This window comes from Sciurus carolinensis, chromosome 4, assembly GCF_902686445.1.
Source record: "Sciurus carolinensis chromosome 4, mSciCar1.2, whole genome shotgun sequence".
Classification (NCBI taxonomy): domain Eukaryota; kingdom Metazoa; phylum Chordata; class Mammalia; order Rodentia; family Sciuridae; genus Sciurus; species Sciurus carolinensis.
The window spans coordinates 59,354,507-59,378,066 of NC_062216.1; the positions used below are offsets into that span (position 1 = coordinate 59,354,507).

The 23,560-nt window shown below is 37.1% G+C and overlaps 1 protein-coding gene across 3 annotated transcripts in view; it reads left to right on the forward strand.

Annotated features, from left to right (window-relative positions):
• Fut10 (fucosyltransferase 10) overlaps positions 1 to 23,560 on the forward strand; it is a 109,069-nt gene that overhangs the window by 68,192 nt on the left and 17,317 nt on the right. For all 3 annotated transcript variants that reach the window (XM_047550981.1, XM_047550982.1, XM_047550983.1), the window contains one exon: positions 2,392 to 3,227. In XM_047550981.1, coding sequence (XP_047406937.1) covers positions 2,392 to 3,227 — 836 coding nt within the window. The remainder of the gene's footprint in view (positions 1 to 2,391; positions 3,228 to 23,560) is intronic.

Sequence of the window (23,560 nt, forward strand, 5' to 3'; positions counted from 1 at the left end):
TGTGTATCTCAGGGAAGGATTTTTAAAAATCTGGAAAATATTCCTGGAAAGATAGACCCTTTTAACTATTAAAGAGACATCCCCCACTATTTAAGATACCACCACTTTGAAACTCAGCAGAATTCAGATGGGTATGGGAACATCACACTTTAATTTTTAAGGTGTTGCTTCTTAATACATGTACATAAATATTTCTTGCTTAGATTCTGTGGTGTGTTTTGCTACTCTAGATTGCATGTGTGAGGGACCCCATTCTCTTCTTTCTTTCAATGTCAAGATTCTAATAACCACTTGGCTGGAGGCATAATGAACCTATAAACCTGCAGTTACCATGAGTGACAGGCTCATTATAACTGCAGCTTTCAAGTCCCACAAGTCGCATCACCTGCACAACCTGAGTGGACCTACATAGTGCCCACAAGAGTCATGACATAGCCATTTTTACATTTTTAGTTCCTGCACTTTGCTGATGTAGATGAACAGAGATGGAACTCAGGCCGGCTCCATTCTCTGAAGCACTGTAGTATGAATTGTCTCTGCTTCCCTGGATCTTTGTTTTGGTGTACCCACAATGAGCCAAATTAAGAATCACCACATGCCACCAGCAGTTAGCAAGAGACAGCGAGAGGTATTAAAGTCGCTCATTCAAAACACCTGTAACCGATCTTGTGTGGTCAGGGGGTGGGGGCACTTAATGCTGGACCTCCTTAGTTTTAAGTCTTATCTGATTCAGCCTCTAATCTTACAACTTCAATTCCTGCCTCTGATTCCCATGAATTGCACTTTGTACTTTCTCTGCTGGTAAATGACCTTGGTTTCTGTTATGCCATAGGTGGAAACTTTATGTTCTAACTCAAGTTTTTTGAGTTCCCATTCCCATCATTGGCCACTGACCAGCCTAGACTCTTTCTGAGCAGCAGCTGCTTCAGTGCAATGAATTACCTTTTGTCTCAAATTCTCTTTCATGTCTTCCTGTTTCTCTCTCCTAATGAGAATTAACTTTTGCCAACCATCCAGTTCTATTTGTCATTACATTTACAGGTATGGATGAGTATTCTTTTTGATGCTAAAAGTCAAATATAGCAAATGTCAGATAAACACATGTATACCCATTTTTACATGTCACTCATTACTGATGACAGAGGCATTTCTAAAAGCAATTTCCCAGAGATCATTGTGCTTCCTCTGCCGTAATCTTATCTAATCTTTAATTTTTAAAAAGCCTTTCTTGATTAATTGATTTCTCATTGGATGTGTTGTTACCAAAGAGTTTATATTTGAGAGAGTGTTCACTGACTGGCATGAAATAAATGATTTTTATAAGCTTTACCAAAGAATGTGGGTTTTATTTTTGCTATATTTATTTATTTATTTGCTGATCTTCCCCCCTCCTCTCCACTGCAGGTGCTGAAAGATGGATTTTCTCCCCCATTTGCTTACATTTATTTTTAAAAATTCAAATCAGGGCCCCCACAAAATCATGTGTCAGGAACATTCAGAAACTCCACATTACTTATTGTGATAATGTCTTAATTCTTCCTCCTTAGTCATAGAATTAAGTTCTTCCTGAGTGGATCTCCACCCACACAGTCAGGAAACAATTGCTTCCCACATCCATCACTTCTGCCTCCACATTATCATGTTTCAAAGGTTTTCCAATGAATCCTGTGGAAGCTAGAATCACTCCTAATTATAATCCTGTTAGGCCTCTTTATTTCTTGATGTGCTTGTTAATTCATGTCCACCCGCAATGGTCTATAACATAGTGCTATTATCAGCTCTTTTGTCTGTAAAAGCCTCTGTCTACAGTTTTGACAAAGATTGATTAACTGCACTTTGTTGAAATTGATCATTTTGGATTAAAAAAAAAATCTATCTTGTATATCTCTTCTTGCTACTTTTGCATGATTTTGCTGTTTTTTTTTTTTTTTTTTTTTTCCCCCAATTAATCAATCCGCCAACTTGGTTGCTTTTTCCTTTTAGGCTTCCTTTCTCTTGCATTTTCTTTTTAAAGAAATGTTTATCTTGATCTCTTATTTCTCCTGACCTCCCATGGACAACACCTCTCCAATGAAAACCCAATTGCAGGAGGCGGTGGAGTAAATTCTCCTTTAGCATCTGGCCTGACATTACTCCCATTTCCTTTAGCAAAAATGAGAAGAATATTCCTTCTAATCAGTGATCCTGTCCTTGAGCAGTTTTGGGGGTTAAAGTCTTAATGATTGACTGCCAGGCACTTTACAGTGACAGTGTAACATGTTCCTTATTTATAGCCTCAGACTCTGAATTCTTGTCTTAACTGTAGATACCAAAATCCTTTTGGACATACTAATTAGTATTTTCTTTCTTTCTTTCTTTCTTTCTTTCTTTCTTTTTTTTTTTTTTGCCTAGGTACTGACTTTAACATAGAAAGCTTACCTCTGCCTCGGAAAGCCCATCATGACTGGGCCCTTTTTCATGAAGAGTCCCCCAAAAACAATTATAAGCTCTTTCATAAGCCAGTCATCACCTTGTTCAACTACACTGCCACTTTCAGTAGGCATTCCCACTTGCCACTGACTACCCAATACCTGGAGGGTGTGGAAGTCCTGAAGTCACTCCGATACCTAGTTCCTTTACAGTCCAAAAACAACCTAAGAAAACAACTTGCTCCTCTGGTGTACATACAGTCAGACTGTGACCCACCGTCAGACAGGGATAGCTATGTTCGTGAGCTGATGACCTACATCGAGGTTGATTCCTATGGTGAGTGTTTACGAAACAAAGATCTCCCTCAGCAGCTGAAAAATCCAGCCTCCATGGATGCTGATGACTTTTATAGGATTATCGCACAGTATAAATTTATCCTTGCTTTTGAGAATGCAGTTTGTGATGACTACATCACTGAAAAGTTCTGGAGACCACTGAAACTGGGAGTCGTCCCTGTCTATTACGGATCCCCCAGCATTGCAGACTGGCTTCCAAGTAACAGAAGTGCTATTCTTGTATCAGAATTTTCTCATCCCAGAGAACTGGCGAGTTACATCAGACAACTGGATTATGATGACAGATTGTATGAAGCCTACGTAGAATGGAAGCTGAAGGGTGAGATCTCTAACCAGCGGCTTCTGGCCACTCTCAGGGAACGGAGGTGGGGAGTGCAAGACATCAATCAGGACAATTACATCGATGCATTTGAGTGTATGGTGTGCAGCAAGGTGTGGGATAACATTAGGCTACAGGAAAAGGTAAGTGAATCAAGATCTGGCCAAGGGGGCTAGGCTGGCAATTTCCAGGGTCTCTGCCATACTTCACGGTGTTGCCCTTCCTTTTGTGACTGCTGCCCATCACTGTTCTTCATTCCTAGCAGGAGACTGAGGTCTGCAAAAAAGGTTGAATATTTCATTAATATCTTTGGGACTGGTAAAAAGTTTACAAGTCATGTCCTTAGAAACCAAACCCAAACGAAGCAAAACTAAACGAAACAAACAAGTTATGTCTTTTTTCCTGAAGTCCTTCAAATTTCCTTACTCATTTCTTCTGGAAGATCCCCATGCTGCAGATGCTGGGGCCTACAGATGGAGGGAAGAAGCCTTAAAAATAAATTAAAAAAAAATTATGGCAAGCACGATGTCATACACCTGTAATCCAGTGACTTGGGAGGTGAGGCAGGAGAATTGCAAGTTTGAGGCCAGCCTCAGCAATTTAGAGAGATCTTGTCTCATAATAAAAAGGGATGGGGATGTAGCTCAGTGGTAAAGTGTCTCTGGGTTCAAGTCCAGTGCCAAAAATAAAAAATAAGTTCTGTATATCAGCCACACGTTGATCCTTTCACCTCTTCATTGATACTATGATGAAGGAGCATGGCAATTTCTGCCAGATTCTGATTCATGCCCCACAGTCTGCCATCCTGAAACTCATTTTCATTTCCTGAACACAGTTTCTTACTACCAAAAACCTCATTCTTGCATTCTTGCTCTTTTTCTTTCAGGCATATGTATATGCTGCTTAATACAGATTGAGTATCCTTTATCTGAAATGCTTGGGACTGGAATTATTTCAGATTTTGGAGTTTTTCAGGTTTTGAAATATTTACATGGACTTTACCAGTTGAGCATCTTTAATCTAAAAATTCAAAATCTGAAATGCTCCAAAATATGAAATATTGTGAACATTATGTTGGTGTTCAGAAAGCTTTAGATTTTGGAGCATTTCAGATTTTAGATTTTTGGATTAGAGGTGCTCAGCTTGTATGTAGAGGGACTATTCAGATAGTGATGGAGATAATCATTGAAAGACTTCTTTTTCTTAAATTATTGTAAAGTTCTTAATAATGTCTTTAAGTTTCTAGATTTCTCTTGACATTTCTTTGCTTATTTATAATGTGAATGGTTATATATAACTAGATTTGTTAAAATAAACAGAAGAATCAGTTTTAACTTCTTATGAAATTTTGAAGAAATGAGATAACTCACACATACCAATTGCCCATCACCTCTCATCCCCTTGCCTGACTCCCATCTATACTACTAAGTTCTCTGAAGGCAAATAATTTTTGTTATATATTTAAATGTTTATTTTGGCCATTATATTAATTTCAGGTGAAACATACACAGAAACAGTGTGTAAAATTATTTTTCTGTATTGTGTGTGTAATATATGGGGCTTTTCACATATTAAATCTGTGTATTGTGTATATGTGTGTGTGCATACACATTCTTCTATCTGGTTTTATGAAATACATTTTAACTCATAAAATTATTTAATATGCTACCTATCTTGGTCAGCAACAGGAACACTAAATATTACATCATTCTTAAAATGCATCCTGCTTTCTGATGATTTCCTTTATGATATAATTTATAGGGGCACATCACAGGAAAAAATAAGATACCTCACACACACACACACACACACACACACACACACACACACAAAGAGCTACAAAAATATACCAGAGCTGACACACATTAATCGCCCATGCTATATCAATTATATGTAAAATATATAAAATCAGAAAACAGAATTTCTGAAGGTAAAGGTTTGTTTGGACTATCTTGTGGATTACATTCACAGAAAACTACAAGAACTGTGCAAATTCTGACTCCTCCCCTGTCTCATGGAAGCCCTCTTAGAAGGATTATTGGGTACCAGGAGAGAGGATACAGTGACACTGGTAGATAGCTTTTAAAAAGATATCGGGGAATACATACATTCCTGCCTTTCTAACAGAAACAACTGATTGTGCTATTTCAGATTGCCCAAAGTGGCACAATTGAATATCCTTCTACCAGCTTGAACTTACTGAGGAAGAACAGGTAGAAGAGATAGCTCTTATTCCTCTCAGAGAGGTTGTCAGCAAAGGTGCTTAGAAGCCTTTGCTTGCATTTCAGTGAACTAGTTACAGTTCTAAAAAGCAAGTATCCTCATTACTGAAAAACAGAACAAACATGTCATTAAAGTATGTTAAAGGACACTAGACCAATTGTTTTCATTTGCACTTATTTTATAAGATTTGTTATAGCTTCTATGTGGCATGACTTAAACTACTTAAGTGTAAGTTTCTTCATTTTTTGTATTTCAGCAAAAGAAGAGCTTAAAGACATAGTTTGATTTCCTTTCTTGATTTTTATTTTGTGGTTGATAATAGTTTGAATTGTTATGCTTGGGTGTAGAAAATATTTTTACAATATCATATCCATTTCCCATCCTTCTTCTCTTCTTTCCCCTTCATTTATAGAACCTTATAATATCTCTAACCTCATGGCTTAAAACAACATATATTGGTCATCTCAGTTTCTGTGGGTCAGGATTCTTGTTGTGGCTTACCTGGGTCCTCTGCAAGACTACAATCAAGGTGTCATTCAGGGCTGTATTCTCTTCTGGAGGTTTGCTTCTAAACTTGAGCCTTTTGGAAAATTCACTTTCTTGAGACTTAGTTTGAGACCTTGTTTTCTTGCTGGTAGAAGGTTGGAAGCCACCCTCAGCTCCTAGAGGCCACCCACGGTTCCTTGCCATGTGAGCTTCTACAACATGGCTACTTATTCCTCAAAGCCAGCAGGAAAGTCAGAGACTCCAGAAAGACCAATGTACTGGCATGTACATAATAATATACATATAATAACATGCACCCTGCCACCTTTTTTGCATTTTATGGGCTAGAAACAAATAAGAAGGAATCACTCAAGAAGCTGTGTATTGCTTGTTTATATCCCCCCCAAATTCATATGTTGAAATCCTAACCCTCAAAATGTGATTGTATTTGGAAGTGGGGCCTTCAGGATGTAATTAGAAGTAATTAAATCATGAATGTGGAACCCTCATGAGTGGGATTAGTGCCCTCATAAGAGACCCCAGAGAGGTCTCTTGCTTCTTTCTGCTTGGGAAGGATACAGCAAGGATACATAGATGGCCATCTGTGAACCAAAAGGAAGGCCCATCCTAGACAACGTATTTTCTGGTGTCTTGGTCTTGTACTTCCCATCCTGCAGAATTGCATGAAAAGTTTACTATTTAAGTCACCCAGTCCATAGAACTTTGTTACAGACCTGAATAGAGTAAGAGCCAAGGACAGGGGATTACACAAGGGTGTTAATATGAGGACACAGGGATCATGGGGGACCATAGTCTATTTCTGAAGTATGGATATACCAAAATTTACTTATTTACCTACATGTTGGTAGACATTTGAGTTGTTTGCAGTATTTAGCTATTAAAAATAAAGGTGCTATAAACATTCATACAAAGTCTGATGTACAAGTCTGGATGTTCAAGACATGTTTTCAGTTCTCTTCTGCAAATATCTAGGAGTGTAATGTCTAAACTGAGTGGTAGATGTATTTTTAACATTTTGAGAAACTGTCAGATTGGTTTCCACTCTCTTTATGTCCTATATTCTCACCATCATTGTATGAGAGTTCCACTTGGTGCAATCAGTCTTTTAATTTCTGACTTTCTGGTGGATACATAGTGTTATCTTACTGGGTTTAATTTATATGTCCTTAATGACTCATGATATTGAACATTTTTAATTGCTTATTTGCTATCGAGATCTTCTTTGATGAGGTATCTAAGTCTTATCTTTGCTTTTAAAACATTTGGTTGTGTGTTGTTGAATTTTAAGAAGTCTTTACATAGTTTTAAAACAGAGTGATTTTTAATTATATAAGTGCTGTGTTTTATTCCAGTCTGTGGATTGTCTTTTAATTTTCTTTTAGTCTTTTGAAGTGTGAAGTTTTAAATTTCGATGAAGCCCAACCTTTCTGTATTTCTTTTGTTCATGAATTTTGTGTTCTACTTAGAAAAATCTTTGTTTAACCCAGATTCACTAAGAATTGTTTTCTTCTAGAAATTTTATAGTTTTAACTTTTTCATTTATGCTGTGACCCACTTAGAATTAATTTTTATAATGCAGAATGAGGCAGGAGTTGAGATTCATTTATTTGGATATCCTTTTGTAGCAGAATAATTTGCTGGAAAGGTTATGCTTTATTGATTTAATTACCTTGGCTTCTTTTTCAGTAATCATTGTCCATACATTTTTGTGTTAATTTCTGTACTTATCAGTATGTTTGTATTTATGCCAATACCACATTTCTCAACTACTATAGCTTTATGGAAAGTCTTTATGAGAAAGCTTTTCAAAAGGCCCTTATGAAAAGTCTTCCAACTTTGTAATTTCTAAAAATTATTTTCACAATTTGGAATTTTTTCCTATAAATTTTAGATACATTTTGTCAATTTCTACAAAAACCTTTGGTGGTATTTTTATTGACATTATGTTGAATCTACATATCAATTTGGGGAGAATTGACAATGAGACACTTAATCCATAGACATGGTTTATTTGTCAATATATTTAGTTCTTTAATTTCTCTCAACAATATTTTGTTGTTTCTGGTATATATATTTTATAACTCTTTGGTCAGATTTATCCCTAGGTAACTCATATGTATATATGATTATTTTTGTTGAATCACAAACAACTCTCTTTTTTCTTCCATATTTTTACTGGTGAATTATAGTTGTACAAAATGATGGGATTCATGGTTACATATTTGTACGCGCACACAATATAACGTACTTTGGCCAATATACTCCCCAACATTTCTCCTTTCCCTTCCTTCTTCTCTCTCCCTGGTCCCTTTCCTCTACTCTGTTGATCTCCCTTTCATTTCATGAAATTCTTGTCCCCTCACCTTTCTTTTCCTTTTTCCTTTCTAGCTTTCACATATGAGAGAAAACATGTAATCCTTGACCTTCTGAGTTTGACTAACTTCACTTAACATAAAGTTATCAAGTTCCATCCTTTTTCTTGCAAATTACACAATTTCATTTTATTTATGGATGAATAAAAATCCATTATATATAAAAATATTTATCTAAATCACATTTTCTTTATCCATTCACCCACTATGGACACCTACACTGGTTTCATAGTATGACTTTTGTGAATTGTGCTGATATAAACTTTCCTCTTAGAACTACCTTCATGGTATTCCAGAAATTCTGTTACATTGTATCACTATTCTCATTTGAGTCTAAGAATTTTAACATTTCTCTCTTGATTTCTTCTGTCACCCATTTTTTATTCCATAGTGTATTTGTTCAATCTTCATGTATTTATATAGTTTCTGTAGGGTTTTGTCATATTGATTTCTGACTTCATTCCATTATGATATAATAAAGTGCAAGGAATTATATCAATTTTTTTAATTTGCTAAGAGTTGCTCTATAGCCTACTTTTTCTGGTATTTTCAATACAATTCCATTCTGTTACAAGAACATATATTATGGGGAGTTTCAAGATGGTGGATTAGAGGGTGACTGCATTCCATATCGCTCCAGGACTCAGGATTCAAGAAGAGGAGGTATTGAGAGACTTGGGACCAGCTCAGAGCCACTGGATGAGTTTTCCCTGCCTGGTGAGGCTTCCCTGCCAGAGTGGTAGGACCAGAGACCCAGGCCCAGACTAGCCAGGCCTAGCCCCAAGTCTAATGCCCTTTTGGCTGACCATCAGTCAACATGCCTCTGCCCACTAGCAGGGAATATACCCCAACTGGAGGCCACCACACCTAAAGGGGCAGCTTCCTTTGTGGATCACTGAATTATCAAGATCCTCCAAGACTTCAGGCTGCTGAAGGATAGGAAGTGAGTTATTGGAAACCTACAGGGACACTATATGTCAATAGGGGGAAAACTGCAATATCTCAGATTTTTACTTCTAGAGGGGAAAATACCTGAGCAATATGAGAAAACAAGGAAAGAAAATGTCCCAAACAAATCTAGATGCTACATCAATAAAATCCAATGACAGCACGGCAGAAGAAATGTCAGAAAGGGAGTTCAGACTGTATATAATTAAAATGATCAGAGAAGCAAATGATGAATGAGAGAGCAAATGCAGGCATTGAATGATTTCACCAATCAACAGTTAAAAGAGCAAATGTGGGAAGCAAAAGATCATTTCAATAAAGAGGTAGAGATTCTGAAAAACAAACAAATTCTTGAAATTAAGGAAACAATAAACCAAATTAAAAACTCCATAGAAAGCATAATCAATAGGATAGAACACCTGGAAGACAGAACCTCAGACAGTGTAGAAAAAATATTTAATCTTGAAAACAAAGTTGACCAAACAGAGAAGATGGTAAGAAATCATGAACAGAATCTACAAGAATTATGGGATATCATGAAAAGGCCAAATTTAAGAATTACTGGATTTGAGGAAGACACAGAGAAAGAAATCAAAGGAATGAAAAATCTATTCAATGAAATAATATCAGAAAATTTTCCAAATCTGAAGAATGAAATGGAAAACCAAGTACAAGAGGCTTATAGGACTCCAGATGCACAAAATCATAATAGACCCACACCAAGGCACATTATAATGAAAATACCTACCATACAAAATAAAGACAGAATTTTAAAGGCTGTGAGAGAAAAAAATCAAGTTACATTCAGGTGAAACCAATACGGATATCAGCAGATTTTTCAATCCAAACCCTAAAAGCTAGAAGGGCCTGAAACAACATTTTTCCAGCCCTGAAAGAAAATGGATGCCAACCAAGAATCTTATACCCAGCAAAAGTTACCTTCAGATTTGATGATGAAATAAAATCCTTTCCTGATAAACAAAAGCTTAAAAGAATTTACAAATAGAAACTACAGAACATTCTCAGCAAAATATTCCATGAGTAAGAGATGAAACAACAATGTAAATCAACAAGGGGAGGAACTACCCTAAAGAAATAGCCAATTAAGGGAGAAACCAAGTCATGTTAAAAAACAAAAATGAGCGAAATGACCGGGAATATAAATCATATCAACAATAAACCTGAATGTTAATGACCTGAACTCATCAATCAAATGACCTAGACTGGCAGATTGGATTAAAAAGAAAGAACCAACAATATGCTGCCTTCAAGACATTCATCTCATAGAAAGAGATACACCCAGACTAAAGGTGAAAGGATGGGGAAAAACATACCATGCACATGGACTCAGCAAAAAAACTGGGGTATCCATCCTCATTTCAGATAATGTGGACTTCAAGCCAAAGTTAGTCAGAAGGGATAAAGAAGGACATTTCATACTGCTTAAGGGAACCATAAATCAGCAAGACATAACAATCATAAATATCTATGCCCCAAACAGTGGCTCATCCATGTATGTCAAACAAATCCTTCTCAATTCCAGAAATTAAATAGACCACAACACAATAATAGTAGGTGATTTTAACACACCTTTCTCACCAGTGGATAGATCCTTCAAACAAAAATTGAACAAAGAAACCACAGATCTCAATAACACAATTGATAATTTAGACTTAATGGACATATATAGAATATACCATGAAACAAAGAGGGAATGCTCTTTCTTCTCAGCAGCACATGGATTCTTCTCTAAAATAGACCATATATTATGCCACAAAGCTATTGTTAGCAAATACAAGAAGATAGAGATACTACCTTGTATTCTATCAGATCATAATGGATTGAAATTAGAAATAAATGACAGAATAAAAAACAGAAACTACTCCAACACCTGAGATTAAATAATATGATATTGAATGATGACATCAGGGGGGAAATAGAAAAATTCTTAGAGGTACAGGAGAACAAAGATACAACATACAAAAATCTCTAGGACAGTATGAAAGCAGTACTTAGGAAAATTTATTTCATGGAGCACATTCAATGAAAGAAGAAAAAATCAACAAATAAATGACCTAACACTACATTTCAAAGCCCTAGACAAAGAAGAACAAATCAACACCAAAAGTAGTAGAAGACATGAAATAGTTAAAATCAGAGCTGAAATCAATGAAATTGAAACAAAAGAAACAGTTGAAAATATTGACAAAATAAAAAGTTGGTTCTTTGAAAAAATAAACAAAATTGATAAACCCTTAGCCACACTAACAAAGAGAAGAAGAGAGAAAACTCAAATTACTAAAATTTGGGATGAAAAAGGGAGGATCACAACAGACATGATTGAAATACTAAACATAATTAGAAGCTATTTTGAAAATCGATACTACAGCAAAATAGAAAATCTCGAAGACATCAACAAGTTTCTGGAGACATATGATTCACCCAATCTGAATCAGGAGGGTATACACAATTTAAATAGATCAGTTTCAAGTAATGAAATAGAAGAAGTCATCAGAAGCTTACCAACAAAGAAAAGTCCGGGACCAGATGGGTTCTCAGCTGAGTTCTACAAAACCTTTTAAGAAGAGCTCATTCCATTACTCCTCAAAGTATTCCATGAAATGGAAGAGGAGGCAACCCTTCCAGACTCATTCTATGAAGCCAATGTCACCTGATACCTAAACCAGACAGAGACACATTGATGAAAGAAAATTTCAGACCAATATCCCTAATGAACATCGATGCAAAAATTCTTAACAAATTTTTAGCAAATCGCATACAAAAATATATTAAAAAGATAGTGCATCACGATCAAATGGGTTTTATCCAAGGGATGCAAGGTTGGTTCAACATCTGGAAATCAATAAATGTAATTCACCATATCAACAAACTTAAAGTCAAGAATCACATGATTATTTTGATAGGTGTAGAAAAAACATTTGATAAAATACAGCACCCCTTCATGCTGAAAACACTAGAAAAAATAGGGATAGTAGAAACATTCCTCAACACTGTAAAGGCTATCTAAACCCATGGCCAATATCATTCTAAATGGTGAAAAACTGAAAGCATTCCCCCTAAAAACTGGAACAAGGCAGGGATGCCCTCTTTCACCACTTCTATTCACTATTGTCCTTGAAATTCTAGCCAGAGCAATTAGACCAAAGAAATTAAAGGGATATGAATAGGATAAGAAGAACTCAAACTATCCCTATTTGTGATTCAGTATTTAGAGGAGCTGGGAAATTGCACCAGAAAACTTCTAGAACTCATAAGTGAATTCAGTAAAGTAGCAGGATATAAAATCAGTGCTCATAAATCTAATGCAGTTTTATTCATAAGTGATGAATCCTCAGAAAGAGAAGTTAGGAAAACTATCCCATTCAGAATAGCCTCAACAAAAATAAAATACTTAGGAATCAATGTAACAAAAGAGGTGAAAGACCTCTACAGTGAGAACTACAGAACACTAAAGAAAGAAATTAAAGAAAACCTTAGAAGACTGTAAGACCTCCCATGTTCTTGGATAGGCAGAATTAATATTGTCAAAATGGCCATACTACCAAAAGTGCTATACAGATTCAATGCAATTCCAATTAAAATCCCAATGACATACCTCACAGAAATAGAGCAAGCAATCATGAAATTCATTTGGAAAATTAAGAGACCCAGAATAGCTAAAGTAATACTTTGCAGGAAGAGTGAAGCAGGGAATATCACAATACCAGAACTTTAACTATACTACATAGCAATAGTCACAAAAACAGCATGGTATTGGCACCAAAATGGACAGGTAGATCAGTGGTACAGAATAGAGAACACAGAGATAAACCCAACTAAATACAGTTTCCTCAAACTAGACAAAGGTGCCAAAAACATGCAATGGAGAAAAGATAGCTTGTTCAACAAATGGTGCTGGGAAAACTGGAAATCTATATGCAACAGAATGAAACTAAACCCCTATCTCTCACCCTACACAAAACTCAACTCAAAATGGATCAAGGACCTCGGAATCAGACCAGAGACCCTACACCTAGTAGAAGAAAAAGTAGGTCCAAATCTTCATTATGTCGTCTTAGGATCAGACTTCCTTAACAGGACTCCCCTAGCACAAGAAATAAAAGCAAGAATCAATAACTGGGATAGATTTAAACTAAAAAGCTTTCTCTCAGCAAAGGAAACTATCGTAATGTGAAGAGAGAGCCTACAGAGTGGGAGAATGTCTTTGCCACTCGTACTTCAGATAGAGCCCTAATTTCCAGAATCTATAAAGAACTCAAAAAACTTTACACCGAGAATACAGATAACCCGATCAACAAATGGGCTCAGGAAACAAATAGACACTTCACAGAAGATCTACAAGCAATCAACAGATATATGAAAAAATGTTCAACATCTCTAGTAATAAGAAATATAAATGAAAACTACCTAAGATTCCATCTCACCCCAATTAGAATGGTGATTATCAAGAATACAAGCAACGATAGGTGTTGGCAAGGATGTGGGAAAAAAGATACACTCATACATTGTTGGTGGGGCTGCAAATTAGTGCAGCCATTCTGGATAGCAGTGTGGAGATTCCTTAGAAAACTTGGAATGGAACCACCATTTGACCCAGCTATCCCACTCCTTGGCCTATACCCAAAGGACTTAAAATCAGCATATTACAGAGATACAGCCACATCAATGTTCATAGCTGCTCAGTTCACAATAGCCAGAGTTGTGGAACCAACCTAGATGTCCTTCAATTGATGAATGGATAAAGAAACTGTGGTACATATATACAATGGAATATTCTCAGCCATAAAGAAGAATAAAATTATGGCATTTGCAAGCAAATGGATAAAGTTGGAGAATATCATGCTAAGTGAGATAAGCCAATCCTAGAAAATCAAAGGACAAATGGTCTCACTGATAAGTGGATGATTGTACACAATAGTGGGTGGTAGGGAGGTAAGAATGGATGGAGGATGGACTATATAGAGAAAAAAGGGATGGAGGGAAGGAAAAATAACAGAATGAATCAAACATCATTACCGTATGTAAATGTATGATTACACAAATGATATGCCTCTAGTTCATGTACAACTAGAGAAACAAGTTGTATCCCATTTGTTTACAATAAAAAAAAAGAAAAATACATAAAATAAAAATTTATATAAATATTAAAAAAAGAACATATTATGTGACTTGCATCATTTGAAATTGATACTAATTTTATGGTCCTGAATATGGTCTACCTTGGTAAATATTTATGTATACATGAAAATTATGTATATATTGTAGTTGTGAGGGAGAGTGTTGGTGGATACTGTTGCTCAAGTCTTTTTAAAATATTTTTATATCTTTATTTATTTATCCTGATGTGGTGCTGAGGATCAAACCCAGGATCTCTCAGGTGCTAGGCAGGCACTCTACCACTGAGCCACAACCCCAGCCCCCTGCTCAAGTCTTCTTTATCTTTTGTGATCTATTTACTTCTGATATTCATTGAGAGAAGTATTGACTCATCAACTCTAATTATGGATTTGCTGATTTCTTATTTCACTTCTATCAATATTTGCTTCAAGTGTCTTCAGGCTCTGTTATTAGGTAAATAATTATTATTCTTGTGTCTTCTTCATCAATTGACTTTTTATCATTTTGTTTTCTAAATCTCCTTCAGGGGAGGTACTGGCTCTGTTGCAAGTGTTCTGTTTGCTGAGTGGAAAAGAAAGCTATGTCTGCCAGCATTCACTATTGAAAGTTGCGTATTATACCCCTGAATTTTGAGTACGTGTAATAGCTGAGATTTTCTCCATACACACCCGAATATCGCCTGAGCTATTATTTTATTATTGAGTTTAATCCCAGTGAGGGCCAAGGAGGGTAAAGCAGGAAAGGAAGAAGAGCTAACACAAAGATGCCTTATTTGGGCTAGCCACTATTAAGTGTACTTGGTTGCTTAATCTGCAGAAATGTGCTCCCAAAAGTCTAAATACTTCTTAATGCCTGTAGGAAGAAAGTGGGAAGAATTGATCCACTGGTTCCTGACTCCCCTTGGTCATAGGTTTGTCCTATGGTGTGTTAACTTCCCTATACTTCTTTTTTTTCCATCCAAAGTTCCTTCATTCTTCTCTTCCCCCTACCCCTCCCAGCCCCCCTTTATGTATTGTCATCCACTTATCAGAGAAAGCATTTGACCTTTGGTTTTTTGGGCTTGGCCTATTTCCCTTAGTATGATATTCTCCAGCTCCATCCATTTACCAGCAAATGTCATAATTTTATTCTTCTTTATAGCTGAGTAATATTCCATTGTGTATATACCACAGTTTCTTTATCCATTCATCAATTGAAGGGCATCTCGGATGGTTCTACAATCTAGCTATTGTGAATTGAGCAGCTATGAACATTGATGTGCCTACATCATTGTAGTATGCTGATTTTAAGTCCTTTGGGTATAAACTGAGGAGTGGGATAGCTGGGTCAAATGGTGGGTCCATTCCAAGTTTTTTGAGGAATCTCCATACTGCTTTCCAGAGTGGCTACACCAGTTTGCAACTACCAGCAATGTATGTGTGATTCAAACTAAAAAACTTTTTCTCAGCAAAGAAAACTATCAATATTGTGAAAAGAGAGCTACAGAGTGGGAGAAAATGTTTTTCCACACACACTTCAGTCAGAGCACTAATCTCCAAAGTTTATAAAGAACTTAAAAAACCTTATACCAAAAACACAAAGAATCCAATCAATAAAAGAATCCAATCAATAAATGTGATAAGGAACTAGGCAGACACTTCACAGAAGATATACAGGTGATCAACAGATATATGGAAAAGTGCTCATCATCTCTAACCACCCTAAGATTTCATCTAAGTCCAATTTGAATGGCTCTTATTAAGAACACAAGCAATAATAATTGTTGGCGTGGATGTGGAGGAAGAGGCACAATCCTGTACTTCTGGATATATGTATGTGCATTTCGGCTTCCTGTGTGATCTCAAAGCAATATCAATATGGAAGCCTTGGGGTGGGAATGAAAGGCCATAGCTAGTGTTCTTGCAGGTTATGTCTCTGTGAAATCTGTCAAGCACATGCAGAAATGGGATGAGAGTCCACCTATGGTGAGAGGATCTGAAATGATGAAATGAAAGATATTTGATGTCATCCATTCTTAATACCACCCACATTCCCTTACCTTTCCTTTGTGTCCAGGTCTCATACCATAGTATTTAGCAATTATCAGAGGGAATGCCATCAGTTTTTTCCCTGAGCAAGGAAGAATAATTCCAATTGGTCAGGCAAGCTCTCTGAGTGACCTCAGACAAGAGGATTAATGAAATAGGTTCTAGACCTCATTGCTGCAGGTAACCCAAAGGCAACGCTCTTCTCCTCTACAACTCATTCTTTATTTACTTCACTTTTTGCCAGTAATTTGAATAGTCTGGGTTGTTTGCCTGATGTGGTGACCAGACTTTCCTCCCATAGGAATCTGTAGTTGCCTTGCTCCTCTTAGGCTGTGATTACTACAATTACACTTTGTTGGACATACCCAGTTTACTTCCACTGTATAGCAGCAATGTTAGCTATTATTATCCATTATTATCACCACTACAGTAATTTATTTTTCCTGCTGATCCACTGCCACTAAGAACTCAAAGTGACCAGGTAGTAGTTGTAGTTCTGTGGATTCGAGTTTAGTGGAAACCTTCCTATGCTCCTGGAGGAAAAGAATCCCATTTCCCCCTTTACCTGGGAACCCAGAAAAGACTCAAGTTGTAGGAATGAAAAACACAAAATAAGCAAATAGGTTACAGATTTATGGTGAGGTTAGCAAAACTACTTCAATTTTTCATTTCCTTGTTTTCCTAGAACTTTTTAGTCTAACTACTTGGACTGCAATACTAGATATCAATAACTGATTTAATAAACCAGTATTATCCTTGAGCTGGTACTTAGGCTGACTCATTAGCAGACTGTTCTAACTTATTTTTAGTGATGGAGTCACTGAGGTAAAAGAAGCAAATCCTGTGCTCTCTGTCATACTGCCTGTTGTTACGAGTCAGGTGTCCATTGATAGCTCCTTCAATATGCAATCGGTTCTTAGGTCTCTCTTAGTGTTGCAAGAGATATCATGTTGCTAAAGAAGGTATTCTGTAACCCCTGGATTGTTAGTGCTGGCAGAGGCATGGGGGGAAAGGAAGTCAATTATGTATCTAGAGTAAATGTCAATCTCAGCAAAGACAAATTGCTGCTCCTTCTTGGTGCAAGGATTTTAGTCTGTCAATAACAGTCTTGATGTTTTCCTTCAAAAAAATGGTGCCTTATCCAAAGTCCATAGCATTGATCATTGTTGCTGGTAGGCAAGGTATTCAAAAACGGCAATAATGAATTCTGCCTTCATGTTTGGGAGCCCAAACTTTTTGCTTCATACATACATAACCTGCATCATTGCAATCACGTCTTCTCTGTTCATGGGCCATGGAACCAGTAATGGGTAACAGCATGGAAGCTAACTGACATCTAAGGACAAATCACATTACCTACCTGCTTGTTAAGAGCTTCTTCTCAGTGGACAGTTATTGGTAGTCATTAATGTCAGATATTGGTTGGAGTAGTGTTGGTCTTATAAAGACATGACATTCAGTAGGGCAGCAGTGGTTGGTTCACTATTAGGTTAAGGTCAAAATATACCCCGTCTTCTGCCAAGATTTAATTTGTTTTTGTCAGTGAATTAAATGGGGGTGAGTGGGGATCATGAGGACAGCCCCTCAGTTTGATACAGGTGTTGATCTCTGAAGTTTCCCCAAGGATATGGTGTGGCTTCGGAATCACTGTCTTGGCTAAAGGGGACAGTTTTAAGGGATTTGTCATGACTTTTTTTTTTTTTAATCATGGTATCTCTTAGATCCTCAGATTAGGGAATTTATGTGACGTTTCCTCCAGCTGCTAAGTATAATTACCCCACATACTCACTCAGGAATCAAGGAAATAAACACAAGATGTATTTGTAGAAGCATTGAAGCTACCAGGCATAGGTAACAACTTCATTATCTTCAGGTCACCACGTGCTCCTCCTCTAAACAGAGGATCCTGATATAGTTTTGAGCCTCTGGTAACGGTGTCAACTCATACCCTGTATCCAGAAGTCTTTGAAAATCTGAATATTCTGCTTTTCTTCTCAAATGAGCAATGAACGTTAGCAATAGCCCTTTCAGTCAGTGCCTCTAATCTGTGACCTAATTTTAACTTTTGAAGCAGTGAGTTCCATTGTGGTAATTACCATCAATTTTCTCTTCATGATTTCTCCTTTTTGGTTATACAATCTGAGCAATTTAGTTACCTGGACCATCTGTCTCAGCTGTAGAAATGCTACAAACCCGTGAGTTGAGGCTGCTCCAGTCTGGCATTCCTAATCCTTCTGGTAGTTTCTTGCTCTTTGCCTCTGTTAAGTGCTGATATCTGGTCTTGCCACATTTTGGAGCTGCTTTCTTAAAAAAATTGTTTTATTTTTATTTTTATTTAGAGACTCTGTTTCCAGAGGGACATCTATAAAAATCCTTCTTCTCTCTTGAGTATTTCCCATACTGAAGTTGTAATGGAAGTGTCCTCTTGGCCTCTCAGTGTCCTTTTGGTGGGTTCCCAGTCTTACCTGGTAATTCCATCCTAACTTAACCAGCTCCTGAGCTTTCTTCCTCATATTATGCCAAGTAAGCTTTGCCATTTCTGTCTCATTTACGGGACACCCTCATCATGTCCAAGTGTCAAGGAGACATTCAGCAAATCATTAGTACCTGCTTCAGGTGTTCTTGCCAGAGTATTGAATTTCATACTATAAGAAGGTCCCGCCAGGCCCATAAAGTTTTTCCTATTTATCCTCATATTTCTCTCGCCCTGATCCAAATGCCTCAAGATATACCCTACATGTGCTTCCCCAGTTCTTGGCAGTGTGTCCTAGCCAGAGCTTCCTGGGGCTTTTTTGGCATCTAAGTTATTTCTCCTTAGAGCAGGCCCTGCATTTTTCACTCATGTGCAAAGTGATAGGTGATATCCTTATTAGTTTTAGCAGTTATTTACCACTAGCAATGGGTCTTTTATTGTCATCAGTTGAATAATACCTGTTAGGGCCACTCCTAGCACCAACTCTTTTAAACTGGGTTCCACAAGACAGAAATGGAAACAGAGGCATATGTGCTATAATTTTATTAGGGAGTATAATCCTAGAGAGTTGGAGGGAGGAAGAGATGAGTGAAGCAGTGAAGGAGGAGGGGAAAATATAAGAATGTGACTGAGTTGAGTGCTTTGATGAATGGTTGGTTAACTTTTCACTCTTCCACTGAGAAGTATATAGTGCATCTCAAGATTGGGGTAAGGGAGGGGGTAAATGTATCCATTGGCTCCAATCTTCTGTAAGTAAAAAATGTTCCAACTGGGTTTAATTCTCCCCTTATTTTTGGCGTGCACATGTGTGATAAGTTGCTGAGAAGAGTTTGTAGTGACTTCAGCAGTTACATCCTAGGGCAGGAAAGGAGTCACACGGAAGAAGGTGATGTGTGCAATTGTCTCAGACCACAAAGCCACACTGTTACAGCTGAGAGAGGTGAGACTGAGGATCAGGTACATAAGAGGTGTCTGCTAGAGTACAGGGCCCTCACCCTCCACTGTGCCCACTCTCCCTAAATCTAAAGACCCACCATACAAGATTCTTTGGAAGAGATCCTTGACTTTTTCTGGGGTAGAGGAGCATCATTTTCTTGTTTGTGCAGAGTGATCTGTGACTTCTGTTGCTTCTTGCCAAAACAAGTCCCTTTTCTGGTTTTAGCTGCATCTTTGTACCCACTTTCAGAGATTTCTTATGCCACCAAATTCTAGAATGTCTTTGGATATCATAGTGTTCAGAGTTGCTTTTTTTTATTGCTTCTTAGAACTTACCTTTTTCATATCAACTAAGTCATTGTCATCCATCTATTGACTTGCCATTTCCAAAATTTTGTTACTCTTTCTCCATCATTTTGTCTTTCCTTGTGAGACTATGTCATAATAGAAAACTTCTTACTGTCATTATTAAAATGTATGTTTAGTCAACCTTTTATTTTTTATTTTTTTAATTAAAAATTATTTTTTCATACATGTGTATAGGGTAATAATGCCTGTCGCATTCTACCATCCTTCCCATCCCCACCTGCCCCACCTCTTCCTTCTTTCCCCTCTGTACAATCCAAAGTTCCTTCATTCTTCCCTACCCACCCTCCACTATGGATCAGCATCTGCTTATCAGAGAAAACATTTGGCCTTTGGTTATTTGGGATTGGCTTATTTCATTTAGCGTGATATTCTACAGTTTTATCTATTTGCCTGCCAATGTCATAATTTCATTCTTCTTTAAGGCTGAGTAATATTCCATTGTGTATATATACCACATTTTCTTTATTCATTCATCTGTTGAAGGGCACCTAGGTTGGTTCTATAGCTTAACTATTGTGAATTGACTGCTACAAACATTGATGTGGCTATATCACTGTAGTATGCTGATTTTAAGTCCTTTGGGAATATACTGAGTGGGATAACTGGGTCAAATGGTAGTTTCATTCCCAGTTTTCTGAAGGAATCTCCATACTGCTTTCCATAGCGCTCACACCAATAGCAGTCTCAACAGCAATGTATGAGTGTACCTTTTTCCCCACATCCTCACCAAAATTTATCATTGCTTGTATTCCTGATAATTGCCATTCTGACTGGAGTAGGATGGAATCTCAGTATGTTTTTTTTTTTTTTTTTTTTTTTTTTGTAAACAGATGGGATACATGTTGTTTCTCTGTTTGTATATAGAGTAAAGGCATACCATTTGTGTAATCATAAATTTACATAGGGTAATGTTGGTTGATTTATTCTGTTATTTTTTCCCTTCCCCCCACCCCTCCCATCCCTCTTTTCCCTCTATACAGTCCTTCCTTCCCCCATTCTTGCCCCCCCTCCCTAACCCTAACTCTAACCCTAAAACTAACCCCTCCCACGCCCCATTACGTATCATCATCCACTTATCAGCGAGATCATTCTTCCTTTGGTTTTTTGAGATTGGCTTATCTCACTTAGCATGATATTCTCCAATTTCATCCATTTGCCTGCAAATGCCATAATTTTATCATTCTTTATGACTGAGTAATATTCCATTGTATATATATGCCACAGTTTCTTTATCCATTCATCAACTGAAGGGCATCTAGGTTGGTTCCACAATCTGGTTATGGTGAATTGAGCAGCAATGAACATTGATGTGGCTGTATCTCTGTAGTATGCTGATTTTAAGTCCTTTGGGTATAGGCCAAGGAGTGGGAGAGCTGGGTCAATGGTAGTTCCATTCCAAGTTTTCTAAGGAATCTCCATACTGCTTTCCAGAGTGGCTGCACTAATTTGCAACCCCACCAGCAATGTATGAGTGTACCTTTTTCCCCACATCCTCTCCAACACCTGTAGTTGCTTGTATTCTTGATAATCGCCATTCTAATTGGGGTAAGATGGAATCTTAGGGTGGTTTTGATTTGCATTTCTCTTATTACTAGAGATGTTGAACATTTTTCCATATGTTTGTTGATTGCCTGTAGGTCTTCTTCTGTGAAGTGTCTGTTCATTTCCTTAGACCATTTGTCAATTGGGTTATTTGTAGTCTTGGTGTTGAGTTTTTTGAGTTCTTTATAGATTCTGGAGATTAGTGCTCTATCTGAAGTATGATTGGCAAAGATTTTCTCCCACTCTCTAGGCTCTTTCTTCGCATTGCTGATAGTTTCCTTTGCTGAGAGAAAGCTTTTTAGTTTGAATCTATCCCAGTTGTTGATTCTTGCTTTTATTTCTTGTGCTATGGGAGTCCTGTTGAGGAAGTCTGGTCCTAAGCCGACATGTTGAAGATCTGGATCTACTTTTTCTTCTATAAGATGCAGGGTCTCTGGTCTGATTCCGAGGTCCTTAATCCATTTTGAGTTTAGTTTCGTGCACGGTGAGAGATATGGGTTTAGTTTCATTCTGTTTCATATGGATTTCCAGTTTTCCCAGCACCATTTGTTGAAGAGGCTATCTTTTCTCCATTGCATATTTTTGGCACCTTTGTCTAGTATGAGAAAATTATATTTATTTGGGTTTGTGTCCGTGTCCTCTTTCTGTACCATTGATCTACCTGTCTATTTTGGTACCAATACCATGCCATTTTTGTTACTATTGCTTTGTAGTATAGTTGAAGTTCTGGTATTGCAATACCCCCTGCTTCATTTTTCCTGCGAAGGATTGCTTTAGCTATTCTGGGTTTCTTATTCTTCCAGATGAATTTCATGATTGCTTGTTCTATTTCTGTAAGTTACGTCGTTGGGATTTTAATTGGAATTGCATTGAATCTGTATAGCACTTTTGGTAGTATGGCCATTTTGACAATATTAATTCTGCCTATCCAGGAACATGGGAGATCTTTCCATCTTCTAAGGTTTTCTTGAATTTCTTTCTTTAGTGTTCTGTAGTTCTCATTGTAGAGGTCTTTCACCTCTTTTGTGAGATTGATTCCCAAGTATTTTATTTTTTTCGAGGCTATTGTGAAGGGGATAGTTTTTCTAATTTCTCTTTCTGAAGATTCATCACTTATGTATAAAAATGCATTAGATTTATGAGTATTGATCTTATATCCCGCTACTTCACTGAATTCACTTATGAGTTCTAAGAGTTTTCTGATGGAATTTCCTGGTTCCTCTAAGTATATAATCATATCATCAGGAAATAGGGATAGTTTGAATTCTTCTTTTCCTATTCGTATCCCTTTAATTTCTTTGGTCTGTCTAATTGCTCTGGCTAGAGTTTCAAGGACAATATTGAATAGGAGTGGTGAGAGAGGGCATCCCTGCCTTTTTCCAGATTTTAGGGGAATGCTTTCAGTTTTTCACCATTTAGAATGATATTAGCCATGGGCTTAGCGTAGATGGCCGTTACAATGTTAAGGAACGTTCCCACTATCCCTTTTTTTCTAGTGTTTTGAGCATGAAGGGATGCTGTATTTTATCAAATGCTTTTTCTGCATCTATTGAAATAATCATGTGATTCTTGACTTTAAGTCTGTTGATATGGTGAATTACATTTATTGATTTCCTGATGTTGAACCAACCTTGCATCCCTGGGATGAAACCCACTTGATCATGGTGCACTATCTTTTTAATATGTTTTTGTATATGATTTGCTAAAATTTTGTTCAGAATTTTTGCGTCGATGTTCATTAAGGATATTGGTCTAAAATTTTCTTTCCTCGATGTGTCTCTGTCTAGTTTAGGTATCAGGGTGATATTGGCTTCATAGAATGAGTTTGGGAGAGTTCCCTCCTCTTCTATTTCATGGAATACTTTGAAAAGTATTGGAATGAACTCTTCTTTAAAGGTTTTGTAGAACTCGGCTGAGAACCCATCAGGTCCTGGACTTTT